Genomic DNA, 14824 nt, shown 5'->3' on the forward strand with positions numbered 1-14824 from the left:
CATACACCATGCGTATCTTCTTTGGCTCTTGTCTCTCTTCTCGGAGACCTCCTCACACACAGCTCCTACCCTCCTTGTTCAGAGTACCTTGTTCAAAGCCTTTTGCTGAGGCAGTGCCAGCACGTCAGATCCTTAGCTCTCCCTGATCCGCTCTCTCCAGCATTGATGGTTACTAGTCCCAGCGGTTACCCTGCAGGTCCATTTCTCCTCCGGTCTTTATCCATGGAGTCTGCTGCTCCCTTGAACACCTTTCAGCTGCAGCTCCCAGAGCCTGTCGGTCTCTGTGTCTGTCCCTCAGGATGTCAGTCCCAGCATATTTCTCCAGCCCTTTCCTCCAGTGCACCGGTTCCGGTGTTTGTCCTCTCTACATTCAGACTGTACGGCTTCCTCCTCTTGCTGGCTAAGCACGGCTGAGCAAGTCACAGAGAGCATAAAAGAAACTGTCTCCTGCATCTCAGGTCTGGTGCCTGCCCTCCCCTGCTCTCCATGCCTCCTGCCCGCACTGCCACCAGTCCGCAACCACAGCAGGTAACCATTAGATGGAAAGATTAGTTTTGCCTCCGTATCTCCGAGCTGGAAGGATCCTGCTCAACTCCCCAGCGAGGACAGTAGGTGTCCTGAGAGCGGAGGTAAGAGCTGCGAGGGTGGAATTTGCTCGCTTAGTCTGTGGTGGTGGGGTATTCGTCCGGCAGCTGTCAAGACCGTGAGAGTCTTGAGAGGCTTTGTTTAGTAGGCACCAATCTGAAGAGGTGTTAGTTGATATATTGAAGACATTTTAGTTGATAAATTCAAACATGGCCTTGTTAAAAAAGAAAAAAATCTGGTAAAATCACATTGGTAGTCACCTGGGCCCTAGGAATAGTTAAAGCAAACTATTTAACTTTGCAAAGGACTACTAGCAGATGAGGAGAGATTAAAAGAAGTCGACTCGCTCAGCAAAACCAAAAAAGGCTGAGAGGAGGTACAGTGCAGGCTACGAACGCAGCAGGGAAGCAAAAAGGTATTTAAGGAAATGAGCACTGTTGTTGCAAAAAACAAAAGACCAGGAATAAGTTTCAGGTGGCAACTAGAGGAAGATTACTTGTAATCAAGAAAGCAGTAGGTTCTGGAGCAGCTTTCTCATCACAGCAGTGAGATCAAACCCAAACTTCAAAAGCTTTACTTTATACTCTCTGATGCCAGGGATAACAGATGATACTGTATCTCCAAGACTTATCACTGACAAATGTAGACAGATTTTTAACAAAGATGGCAAATGGCCTATGTCTAGCTTAAAGGATATTCATATTTGAAGTAGCCGTCCCAAAGCTTAGAGTCTTCTCAAAAAAGATCACTGGGATATTTATTTTCAGTGTTGACAAATAACTACTGGATATGTTCATCGTCTTGCTCTTAGGCTTCTCAGTCAGCCTTTGACTAAAAATTTTCAAGTAAATTCAACCTTCGGTGGGGAATATTTTCAACCAAACATAAGGCAACGTAAAATGGATTTTATAAGAGGAAAAAATCTGGTAACTTAATAATTAACAGTATTACTAGTGTTGTGTAATTAGAAGAACATGTATTTTCAGATAGTTAAATGTTGACTCATTGCTGGATCAAGTCTTGAAACTTTGTTTTAAAACATGGGATTGAAACAGTTTGAAAAGGACGAGTGAATATTTAATTCTGTAAGGAGGGAAACTTACCAGTCAGGGATGTTCAGTTGTTACTGAAAGCAGAATATCAATACCAGTGTTTTAGATTTTCATTATGTCATTTAAAAAAGTTCTTCTAAGTCCTCCTTTTATTTTTTTCTTGAAAACAATCTGTGCCCATCAGAGATTAAAAAGTGACTTAAAACTTTAATTTGCTCTTAGCTGTCCAGAGTGTTTTCATACTCTGATACACCCTGTATGGCAGGAGTAATTTGATTTGCTATTGAAACATATAGATATAATATAATGCAGTCTACAATGAGAAGTTTAGAAGGCTGAGGAAAGTATTTGAAGCTGGATGATTTCTTATTCCAGACTCTTCCTCTGTTACGTGCTTGGCCTTGTAGGCGTAGTAAGCAGGTAAAACTCTGTGTGCCTTCCTCAAAGCTCAGTTGTTCTATCATTTTACTCGCTTCTGTGTCTGGCAGACTAGGCAGATCTGAACAGATGCAAGATAGCTGCAATTAAAAACTAATACAAAATTTATTTTTAGATAGTGGGAAGTTTTTTTGCAACAGCTATATACAGCACTCATCTAAGGTATATGCATTTCTTTTACAGAAATAATTCATGATTTTGAGGCCATAAAATCCTGACATTTTAGGTATCAATATCTGTGAAGCATTAGTTTTGAAACAAGATAATTATAATGGAAGTAGCACTTTTATCTTGCTGATGGTTTTAGGATAAAACTCAGCTAAAATACCTATTCCACATGCTGTAGCTTCCCAGAAATTCAGAGCTCAAAATATTATCTTCCCATCTGCAAAACCTTCAGTACCTTTCTGTCAGCTTCTGTGATGTAGGTAAGCTATTTCAGGATTAAATCCTGCAATTCATATTGAAAAACTAAATAGAGGAAATAGGTGAGGAATCAAGAAAGGAATTAAATATGTTATATGTCAGGGCTGTCATGTTGATGATATTAATTTTCAGGTGACATGCAAAAAGAATCCACATTTTTGTTAGCGTAGTTTTACTAAGCAGCTTTTCAAGAGAACTTGTGGCTATAGCACAACATGGCCAGTTTAAGCTGAATGTTATTCGGCCCCATTTATATGCAGGTCGTGGTTACACTGAATGAAGTATGCCTTGCTTTTCAATGTATTCATTTGAAAAAGAAAAATCAAGCAGATTTTCCTTATTTTTCTCTTGTGATGGGTATCTTCCTCAGTGGAAGTCGCTGAGATCTCTGGAGATTATCTTGACAGTATCTGATCCCTCAGCTCATCTCACAGTTAACAGCGAGTTACAAATGTGGAGCATCTCAACTTGCTGCTTCTGAGAGAGATCACCGATACTTGAAGTGAAGCAAACAGAAACTCTGCTTGTTGTAGCACAATATTCACAAATTTCTTTTTTTAGCTACTAGAAGATGGTATCACTTCAGACCAGTAAGTACTTTAAATCTGGTGTATCTCTGCAGAATTGGTACATGAGGTGCATTGTGGTTTCTGTTGGCTCCATTGCACATGTCTCATCCAGGGACTGCTTCAATATTTTACCCAATTACTACTTAAAGCAGAATGTATAAGCAGTCATTGGAGCAGGGACTGGAACCCAGCACTTCCTTCTGCCCAGAGAAAGCCTTGTGTGCTCCGTCACACAGCGCTATGCTCCCTCTTCTTCTTTCTCATTCCACACCAAGAAATCTTGAACTCTCCCCGCCCCCCCGACTTCCACAACCAGGAGGTTGTTGCAGAGTAGTCTCCAGGCTGGCTGCTGGGAGATGAGGGTTTGAGCCTAGGTTTCAAGCTTCTTAAGACAGTAAGGAAAAGGCAAACAGCTGCTTTACTTCTTTTGTTGTTCAAAAGGAACCAGTGCTTTCTGCTGTTATGAAAGGATAACTGAGGACCAATTTCAGGAGAAGATTTGGGGGTGTCTTGTGTCCCTGAAGAATAAGATCTTGGGTGACCAAGGTTTTTCGACTACTTAGTTCCTACTATCAAGTAGACGGTTATCCAGTAAACATAGTTTGATGTTACAAAACTGTATTGCAATGTCCAAGTACATATGTGGATCTAGCCCTTTATCCATTTTGAATTTCATGTCCTCAGATAACCTATTTCTTTCATGAAAGCTGCCTCTGTAAGGTTATTTTCAAAAAGTGGGGGAATGGTAGAGATTGACCTGCTAGTATCCAGAAAAGACCCCACCTCCTTCCAAAAGCCTATGAAAGCATCAGAATTTCCTTGTATAAATACAATCACAGGCTCAAAACGCATGTGATTCATTGATAGAATACACACTGAATGCTTATTTCCATCTTCTCCTAACTTTAGAAAGAATGTAAATTCTCTCTGTGAAGCAATCATTTGTCTTGATGTTTGAAAAACCTAACTGTTCACAAAGGTAATTTAACATAGAGCCAGACCTTTGATGCTCAGGAGTTTCGGATTTAGTGTATGTGCCTTCCAGCTTTCTGCTCATTGCTTTATAATGTTAAATACAAACCCAGAAGCTCTGTAGTTATGCTTGTGTATCCTGGTAATGTAGGCACTTTCAGGTATGGGCGTCTTCTTAAATGACTGGCACAGAACCAGAGAAAAATGCTCATTTAATATGGCTGCATCTCCACTGGTGGATATTTCTTTTTTTTAAGCTTAGCATAGTTGGTTTTACATTGCCCTTGTTTGTACTTTCATTTGTGTGTCTGTTTTGAATTTTGATAATTTCTGACAACATGCAGTCCCAAGGGACTTGCATAGCCTCATTACATACATTGGATGTTTTGTATTCTGCATTGCATTATCATCTAATTAGGTTAACGTAGTAAAGATTTACTAATGGGCACATTCAGTTGCCCTAGATTTTGCTTAAATTTATTATTTTACTTTAAAAGTTGATCCACTTTAATATAATTCAATCTGGGATGTTAAAGGACAAAAATAGCCTGTTACATTCAACTGATATTCTAAATGATTCTAAATTAGGAGGAATTTTGTTGAAACACACTCAGTAAAACCATGACTCAAACACTTCAGTTCTGCTCATATTTATCCATTGCCCACAATGACAGAAGAGAAAATATAGTCCAGGAATTCTGAGATAGCTTAGTATCAGTGAAATATAAGTAACTCATAACTAAACTGAAAATGAGGTTTCAGTCAGCGTTGACCTGTACTTCCCAACAGCTTCCGAAAACTAGTGTGAAAGGACTCACTGCAGTGGAAAGTCTTCTCAAAGATAAGATGTGAATGTACAAAATATTTTATTAGAATTCAGCTGGCCAGCACAATCTCCGATGTGTCATAAAGTTGGGGAATTTTTGCAGTATGATGATAATTCAGTATCAACATCTTGGCAGCTTTTGCCAGCTGGATTGCTTGACCGAGTTTAAAACCTGACCTCTGCTAATGCTTCCTCCTCGAGGAATGACAGTGCAAAACCCACTGGTGTTCCTGGTGGTATCAGATCCTATTTAGGGGTGGCTTATCTAATAGACGGTGTTCTGCTTTACCTTATACCATTTGCCTGCCACATTGTCTTCCACCTAGTTTTCACCTGATCTTCTGCAGTGCCTCACCAATGACAAACAGTCCTCCTTTCCCTCCTCAGAGGAAATCATGCCTTGGTACTTCGCCAAATCCCTCTTACAAGAAGCATACTGAATACTTCTTTGAAATCATCCCCATTACTGGAAACCAGTTCACTTTTATAGCACAATAGCAAGCCTGATTCTCAGGCGGCTGCTGCAGATCACCTGATTACAGAGAAAACCATAGACGCTGGCAGAAAGGAGTTTTGCTCTCCCAAATGCTGGTCGCAGCACTTGGCCTCCTGAGACACGGCGCTGAGGGCTCTGCGTGCAGTTTGCACCCTCCTGTGGTACTGACGGTGAAACGATGCACGAAGCTTAATCCTGTACTTCGAATGCAGGCAAAACTCTGCTTGGATGTGCTTATGTGTGACCAACAGGCTTCAGTGCCCAAGCTGTTACACGCATAGCTGCTATGCAAATTCAGCAGTTCCCGCTGATCAACAGCAGAGGCTACTGATCAGTCCTTAGGCTGATGAGCAGGAGGAATGCATCATCGGAGGCACAGAATAAGCAGCTACAGCATTTGGGCTGTGACCTTATGGGCCTTCAAGCTAAGACAGGTCAAGCCCTGACCCTCGCTAAGCCCCAGACCAGGCTAAGTAAGGATGTGTCTGATCACTATTTTAGTGGATATAAAAGACACCTCACTCTCGTAACCCAAAAAAGTGTTGTTTATTATTAACAGTTACATTTTTCACTTGCATACAATAATATGCTTTATAGAAAAATAACAGAAGTGCCTTACATGTCTTGATTTTAACAGAATATAACCAATTTTTTTTCACATGCTGTCCTAATTGGCCAGAAACCCTTTTCAGGATAGTACAGATGTTCTGCATTATTTTGTATTTTTAAACTGGTTAATATGTTGCTGTAATAATGGAATGTTGATTTGGGACTTACAGCTATGGCATGGAAAAAGTGTTTGCTAGGAACAAACAATCCAGTGGGACGAGTGGTAAGCACGTTGTGAACAGTGGCTGCACAAAAAGAGAACAATTACAGGCTTCTTATCAAAGCTATTAATTTACTCAAGCAAAGCAAGGCAGTTCTTAAGTCCCATTATAAGCATCTTTGGAATAGCAAAGTTGAGATTGTTAAAAATACTTACGTGCTTAGTAGCTCTGTGTACACGTTACTTAGAAGTATCTCCACGCTGAATAAAAAAAGTAGACTATAATTAAGTTAGAAATTGGCATTTCTTAGATGCGAGTTTGTAAGATTTTGCTATTATGAAAAATTCCTTTCCGAGTTCTGAAAATGAGATAACATGATTCCTGAAGAGTTAGTAAGCTGAAGTGGGTTTTGTTCATTCGTTCTGTCAACGCATGCATTAACTAAGGTAGAAGGACAACTTCAAAGACGATAGCTAGTTGTAATACACACAGAGGCTAAAGATTGCTCTACCATTGCCTGTTCAGTGTCATTTCTCAAAAACATGGGACTGGGGTCTTCTCACATAGCCTGTCTTCCAGTATCGTAGCACAGCTGACCAGGACAGTCTCCTTTTTCCTAAAACTGACATCTCCGTAGAGAGTATGGGGAATATGTTCAGTGGTCTATATGGAGTGATCACTCAGCAGTGCTTTTGGTTTCTGAGGGTAGGAGGAACTACAGAAGGAGTTGTTGTTATAGAAAATAAGAATGGCTATTAACGCCTCTTTTGAGAAAAGGAAATCCTACTGGATAAAAATTATAGCATACTTTCAAAGATAAATCTGACAGTTGAGAGATCTTTTCTTCAAAGCTTCAGTACCAACTCTTGTACTTTGTCCTTGCATATTCCGAACTGCTACATAAATACTAACAAAATATCGCTACAGCACCCTGACAACACCGTCTCTGGGCTCCTTCTGATTTTCACATTTTAAACTAGGAATGAAGCAGGCGAGGAAATTGAAAGGCACAAGCTGTCTCCATGGCTCTGTGTGATCCAAAGGTACTGAGGGTTGCTGAGCAGGCAACAGACCCAGGCCCGAAGCAGGATGTTCAGCGCTGGGATTTAAAGGAACACTTTCACTGCAAAGTCGGGAGCTAAGGACAGGCCGCAAGAAACCCAATCCCCGACTAAACACATCAGGGGCCCTGTTAGCCCCAGCTGGTACAGCCAAATGCCCTCCCTGCCCTGCTGCAAGGGGGACAGGAGGGCGCCTGTCTGTGACCATCCTGCTTTCTGAGATTCTACAGGGAGTTTTAGCTTCTTACGGAAACCGGCAGCAAAATATTCCTGGCATGAGAACTAATTACAAAGGCAATCGGAGCTGGGATCAGACATCTCATGCTTCTGTTCTTCCGCACTTGCTTCTTGCTCTCTCCACATCACAATACAGCGAACAAGAACTCAGTTAATTGGTTTTATGTATTCATTCCCTCCCTCTCTCCCCTTCTGCACTTCACCCATGAAGTAATGTTGAAGGAGAAAAGAGGATTGGGACAGAAGTGAAGGAGGTCAGGAGGAGCAACCGCTAAGAAGAGATCCCCTCTTATTTGGCGGATTATTTAACCGTATGCTATTGGCAGTTTTATGCATAGCAAAGAGTGCATCACGTTGTTACTCTGGATTATGCAGGGTTGGAGTTTTAAAATGGGTAAAATACCCCCCAATGTAATAATAACGATTCACTTCTCCACCCCAGGAGAACTGACAGTAAAAACGTTCAGACAGCAACCATAAATTTTATCAGATCTCAGTCACAGTACAAATTCCTTCTGTAAGCGAAGGTACATTTTAAGCCCTTCAGAAAAAAAAAAAAAAAAAAGAGCTACTATACAAGCCTAAAACAACAGCTGGTTTAGTATCAAAAAATCCGGCATCTGGATGGGCTGAATGAGGGCTGTCTCCGGGTAACACAGCACGCTGCGCCTCCCGAGCCGAGAGCAGCAGGCACCTGGAAACGAACACCGGCAGCTCCCACCCGAAGTCGCAGACCAAGCCCATCCCCTTCTGCTCAGGCAACCCCCTCCCGCCGCAAAACGCCGCGGAACAGAAACGGCTCCCTGCCCGCGTCGTGCCGGGACACCCCGGCATCTGGAATTCTGTCGTCCCGACACCCCGCGTCCCCCTCGGCAGGGCGGCTCCAGCCCCCTCCCTCCCTCCCTCCCCGCCCCGCACCTGCTCACGGCTCGTTTTCGGGGGTGCGGGGGGGGGTCTGAGGGTGCCCGCGGTCGGCCAGCCGAGACCAACCCTTCGGCCGCCGGAGCCGCCTGGGCAGAGCCTGCCCGAGGACCCGGGTGTGCCCCGCAGCCGCGCCGACGCGGGCCGTCATTCCGCCAGCAGCCGGGCGACGGCAAATCCCCCCTCGCCCTGCCGGGGGAGCCAGACGCTGCCGATTCTCAGCCCGGAAGGTTTTTTGTTGTTGTTGTTTTTTCTTTCCACCCCCCCCCCCCCGCCGCCGGCGGCTGTCGCTGCTGCCGGCGGGCTGGCGGTGGGGCGGCGGGAGGCTGGTGGGGAGCGGGCTGCAGCCCTCCCCGCGCGCTGCCGCCAAGCGCCGGCACACGCACACCCCCCCCCCCCAAACCCACGGCAATGGTGAGCGCTGTGCCCCCCCCCCCTCCCCCCGGGACGCCCCCCACGCCGCGCGGGGCGGCCGCCGGCCGGTGCCCCCGAGCCGCTCCCCACCCCCCCCCCCCCATCTTCTCCCCCACAGAGCTCCGGCAGCGCGTCCTACCGAGGCCCCATGTCGTCCTCCGCCGATCTCTCCGACGAGGAGGACTTCAGCCAGCGGTCGGGGGCGGTGTCGCCGGCGCCGGGGGACACGCTGCCCTGGAACCTGCCCAAGCACCAGCGGTCCAAGCGGAAGATCCAGGGCGGCTCCGTGCTGGACCCGGCCGAGCGGGCCGTGCTGCGCATCGCCGGTAAGGCGCGGCCCGGGGACCCCGTCCCCTCCCCGGGGGGTGACTCAGCTCCGTGGCCGCCTTTTCGGGGTGGGTGGGTGCGTGGGGGAGAGCGGGCCGCGGGCCCAAAGGCGCGCAGGTGCGCGCCTTAAACTTTCCCGCGGGGACGCGCTGGGGGTGCGGGGCCCCCCGCCTCCCCGGGTGGAACGGCGCTGGGCCGCCCGCGGCGGAGCCGGCCGGTGCTGCTCGGCGGGGCCCGGCGCCGGCCTTTGTCCGCGCGGGGCCGGGGCTGTGCTCGGGGGGCACCGGGGCGGGGACCGGAGCCGGGCCGGGGCCGCACGGCGTGCCGGAGGCGCGGGCGGGCGCTGGTCCGCGGTGTCGAAAACAGGGCGGAGGTCTGCCGCTGCCTGGCGACCGCCGGTAAGCGAGCCGCAGGAAGATGCGCGGTCACCGGTGCTCCCCCCCTTTGTGCGCGACTCCGCGGGCCCCCTCCCGGGACACCATTTCCCCGGGTCACGCATCCTCTGCGGGGCCGGGCTCTCGCCACCCGCTGACCGCAGCCGCGGGGGGAGTGGGGTGGTTCGGAGCCGGCCCGGCCATCCGCGGGGCTGGGGCTGAGGGCCGGGAGGCAGGCGCGGCGGGGCCACCTGCAGTGGGGCCGGGGCTGCCCCGCCCCGCCGCCCCCCGCCGCCGGGTCCCTGGCCCCGACCCCCGGCGGCGCCGTCGTGCTGCGGCCCCTCAGCGCCACCGCCCCGCGGCCGCCGCCCCCCAGGTCGCGGGGTGCGGACCGGGGCAGAACCGCGGGGGCCGGCTGAGGGCCCGGCCGCGGGGGCAGCGCTCGCCGGCCCCTCGGGCGGTGTCGGGGCGATGGGGCTGCAGCCGCGGGGAGGCGGCGCCGCCGCCGCGCTGGGGCCGCCCCCTCCGCGCCGCGAGGGGCGGCTGCCGAGCGGCGAGCGGCCGGCGGGGGCGTGTCCTCGGCCGGGCGGCAGCGCCCTCTCCCCCGCCGCCGGTGGCCGCCCGCTGCTCTCCGGTAGCGGCCGCGGGGCTCCCGGCTGCCGCGCAGGGCTCGGCCCCGGCCATGGCCGGCTACCTGTCCCCCGGCGCCTACTTGTACGCCGAGGAGCAGGAGTACCTGCAAGCCTACGAGGACGTCTTGGAGAGATACAAAGGTGGGGCAGCCCTCCGCCTGCGGCCGCGGTCAGCGGAGGGGAGGGGAGGGCAGGGCAGGGTCCGTCTGTCCGGCCGGGCGTCCCTGGGCAGCGGGGCAGCTCCCCGGCGTGCGGAAGACGAGCTGCCGAGAGGGGTGCGGGCACGGCGGCCCGCGGCTCGGTGCGCGTTGGTGCTTAAAGCACCAAGTTCGGGTTGACCTCTTTTATTTCGGTTTTGGGGCCGGGCAAAGACACGGCCTTGGTTCGCGTAGCGCCTGCGGTTTTTCGTCGCGTACAGAGGAATACAGTAAAAGGCGTTTATCCACAACAAAGGTGCATGCGGCTAAATTCATCTAGCTGGAAATGTAAATTGCGTTGCTTCCTTAAATTAGTCGGGATGGGAGAGATGGTTTGGGAGGCGTGATTCATTACTCCGTTCCTCAGTGCGTTCGCTGGTACCAAATCTGAAAATGCTTGTCGGAAGTGTCACGGGTCTGATCTCGATTCGAGTGAGAAAGGGATAGAGTTAACTGCCCAGGTTGAATCTGCATCCCAGAAATAGTTCTTACAGCGTGTCGCAGCCTGCGCTGACATTTGCGGTGCTGAGTCCTTTCGTAATGTTTTGGGGAAGAGATAGGTTAGATTTTACATCTGAAATTTTTCGGCTGTATGTTTGCAGTCAGTTCTGCAGATTTTGGTTAAATGGTTTCCACTGACAGGAATGGGAGTGGCGTAGTTGGAGACAGCCTGATTGGAAGATACCGACAGTTGATTTTATTTAGTCCGTGTGGTTAGCGATGATATTTTGAAAAATAAACCTTCTACAGATGGTTACTGTGACAGGAGAACTGGTTAGGTCCCAGGCTACTTCATACCTGTGTCCCTTGCGATTTCATGTGTCATTAACAGTATTGACTAATGACTCCTTTGTGTCTGTTGCCCATTGTGTCAATGCAGCTATGGAGCATGTGCACTATTGCTGGACTGAAAAAGCATTAGTACATTTTAGTTGAGAAATAATTACAGTTTGTGATAGAACATCTTCAAAAGCACATCTTTATTCTGTTCTCTGCTGTTTTTTTAAGTCATCGATTACTTTAATGTAGCTGAGCTGATTTTTGCAAAATTTTAAAGCAAGTAGACTGTTTACGTTGTAAATAAAGAAAACATTGAGAAAACTTGGTTTTCTGTTCTGATTCTAATCCAAAGCACTGCTGTTCTGCTTTAGATGAACTCTTGATTTGCTGCTAGAGCCAGGTTTAATAAGGTTCATTCTCATATCACTTTGTCTACTTGCTTAAAAAGCTGGGAAAGATACTAGGCCTAATTTCTCCTATTTCAGTGAGAGCTTTGTCAGAAAAAGGACTGAAAGATTTGTTTCCTAAGTGTTGGGGGACAAAGGGATTTTAATTAAAATAAACTAAAACTAATCCACATCTCTGCTGGAACTAAAGCACTGTTCTGGAACTACGTGAGTGTATCATATTGTAGGGGTAACATCAGGTCCATTCATATGCTGTTTTCAGTGACAGCCAAATCCTGAGATTATTCAGAAGGAACTGGTTTCTGTTGCCTTAGTTTTCAGTGTCATACTCAGTATGTTGGTCTGCTGTGTTTTTGCTGCTTGAGGTATACGTTGTTCAGCTGTTGGGAGCAAAGGTAAAGATTCAGACTTGTTTTAATTAAGATATATTGGAAACCTGGAAAACACATTATATTTTAAAATGCCTTTCCAAGCCAGTCATGATTTCTCATTCGAGTCCCAATAGTATGACTTCACTACAGCGATTGTTGTTCTGATGCCTTGCTATGGGAGCTGATCTAATCAGAAAAGAATTGCTACAATATAGGCTTTGAAGAGGGAGTGCCATTTCCCCAGTTTTCTCAGTTTTGTAAACACTGCCTTTAGTAATTTTCTTAATCAAATGCAATCCATGTTGATTTTGTATTTTTAAGATGAGCTCCAATCTGTAATTTTAATGCAAATAGTTTTTTGTTTTTTTTTTTTTTTTTTCTTTTTACAGTCTGCAGAACGCGCTCGTATTCATCTAGGGCGTTATCAGGGTGCCAAATTATCTGTGCCCCAGCTGTTGAGTACTGTAACTAGCAGAGTCAGCTGTACAAAATTCATTGCCTGTCTTGGAAGGGTTGGGATCGTATGATGCCGCATCATTAAGATGTTCAGGCAGTTTGATTTGGGAAGAGATAAGCAGTCCTTTTTAAATGTAGAACAGTGAAATTTTACGTTTCAACCATTTCCGCAGCTGCTTTTGGCTGCGGATCTTGAAGACTGTGCGATACCAAGCACCTCGTTGCTTTAACAGTGGAAACCAGGATGTTTGTATGTCTCCAGATTCTGCCTGCTGACTGTGTCTCTGGCTGTGACAGTAAATAATTGGGCAACTGTTTGCTAAATCTGAGATAGCGCAGAAGAACTGTTTGCTATGGGAGAAGAGAGTGTTGTTTTCTTATTCCTGGTCAGCCCAGTTGCTGGTTGTCATATTTTTTTCCTTGATTCATGTAGTATTCATTGGCAGTATTTCTAGAGCATTTTGGTGGGGGAAAAGAAGTCATGTTATCTCAGATGATTTAGAAATCATGTTGAATCAAGCTACTTATTCAGAGAAAAAAAAAAATGCTTCTTTATTAGTAGCACCTTTAAGAATTCAAAGGCAAAGCCTTTATTGTGATAGAGGCAATAAAATGGCTAGTATATTTTATCTGGAACATTTGACATATTTCAAATCTTGTTTGCGACTGAGTAAGAACATGAGAAATCTTGCAGACATACAACTGAAACATAGTTTTTGAGATGAAGTCGAACCGTTAGTTATATTAACAAATGTCTGTAAGGAACTTAACTGACAAAGCAACAAGACTAATTTTTTATCTCACCATTGCCTGGCAACAAAAATTAAGAAAATTATTGTTAGCTGCAGCCTTATAAATAAGATAAATAAGGAAATGTACAATAGTATTTCGTATGCATTTAATTTTTAAAATATGAAGTGCCATCTCTATCAGATGACATAGGTATGCGTTGTTCCATACCAACTTTATTTGAATATTAAATATCTGAAGATCACCGTTTTAAACTTTAACTGCAGTGCATTCATTAGATTTACTCTGGTATAAATCTTAAGTAATACGCCAAGAATCGAGATTTTCATATATGATCCCTCTGAAAATGTATAGTTCATTTCAGGTAAAACTCCTTTGGATTTTTCAGTTCAGGTAGTAAGCATTTATTGAAATATCAGTTGCAACAACCTTCTTTTCCTGTGAGATTTTGAACAATTATGTAACAAAGTTGCCTCCCTTTGACATCATTATTGAAATGGCCTCATCTGTTCATGACTGCACGATTGCTGTCTCTGAAAAAGAGCTAATTCTTAGAGTTATGTATTGAATAAATCACAGTTATTCAAGAATGTTCTTACAGTCATGTAAGCTACAAAATTTTAAACTAGATAGGGATATCTGGCCTGTGCAGACCATTTAATGGTGTAGGTTTGGGCTCTATAGGAGCCAGATCTATTAGAAAATTCAACTTGATGTGACTGCCCACAGAAAGTACAGCCTTTGGGTTCAGGGGCTTGACTGTTGTTAGTGATAGGAAGGGTATCGCATGGATGTTTTGTTTGGGTTGGCTGCCTGTTTACGGCTTCCTTGGGGTCCTTGGGCTCACTGCGTAGCCTCTGTCTCTATAGGAGGGAGGAGTAAGTCTGGGACTGGGGACAGCAGAACTCAGGTTGGGTTGTTTAAACCTTGGTGCATTCTGTTTTGCTATTGGCATTTCTCTTGCTTGAAAAAGATGTGTGATCCTACATGTTCAGCTGAAGCACGGCAAACAGTTGTGTTTCTGTATTCAGAGAACAAAGGCGAGTGGAGATGGATGAGAGCTAGCAGGTCATCTGATGTGTTTTGTGACCTGTGTAGGGTTCAGAGGTAACGTAATTTGTTCTAATGATTGATTGAGGGTAGTGTCAAGGAAAGCTGTTCTGACATTGTTTGGGTACAGTTTTTGAATTAAGATAAAAAAACCCCGGATGCCTGTCATCCAGCTCCTGTGAGCTGACTGCAGGAAGGGACCATTTGCTCAGAGGGGGTTTTGTACATCTGAAAAAGAAGCTGCTGCTGCATTCTGCGGATTTGGAGACTCCTAAATGTGTTTGGTATTGGAGTTAGTCCAGGGATATTCTTCTTCAGAGATGGCTTCGTAGAGCAACCACAGGAGGGGCTGTGGCAGATGCTCCTGGCTCTGGAATCTGTGAATTTCTGAATTGCCTTGTTTATGCACTGGACTCGGGGGCCTGAACTTACAGTCTGCAGAAATCTGGCTCTTCTGGTCTCTTGCCTGTGTGCTAACCAGATCTCCTGCTTCTGGGCTTCTGATTTTGAACTTAGGGAGAAATAAAGGAGTGAGTAATTGAATAGATGCTTTTAAATTATTTTCCTTCTCCTTCGGCGTAACAAGAACTGGTGGCATGTAGGTGTTAGTTTTGCAGGGTGCATAAGGAATTTCCACCTTGGATGGTTTTCTTCCACCTCTTTTCAGGTGACAGGAATATCTAGCCTTGGAATTGATCACTCTTTTGTTCCAA

At 46.5% G+C, this 14824-nt stretch overlaps 1 protein-coding gene across 19 annotated transcripts in view; it reads left to right on the plus strand.

Annotated features, from left to right (window-relative positions):
- DST (dystonin) overlaps window positions 1-14824 on the plus strand; it is a 310440-nt gene that overhangs the window by 24985 nt on the left and 270631 nt on the right. For 12 of the 19 annotated variants that reach the window (XM_075414626.1, XM_075414627.1, XM_075414628.1 and 9 more), the window contains exon 4: window positions 8886-9093. In XM_075414626.1, coding sequence (XP_075270741.1) covers window positions 8886-9093 — 208 coding nt within the window. Of the gene's footprint in view, window positions 1-8885; window positions 9094-10068; window positions 10242-14824 lie in introns of those variants that run through there. The other 7 variants (XM_075414631.1, XM_075414640.1, XM_075414642.1 and 4 more) reach the window with 2 other exon arrangements.

The sequence above is a fragment of the Opisthocomus hoazin genome, chromosome 2, assembly GCF_030867145.1.
Source record: "Opisthocomus hoazin isolate bOpiHoa1 chromosome 2, bOpiHoa1.hap1, whole genome shotgun sequence".
Taxonomy (NCBI): Eukaryota; Metazoa; Chordata; class Aves; order Opisthocomiformes; family Opisthocomidae; genus Opisthocomus; species Opisthocomus hoazin.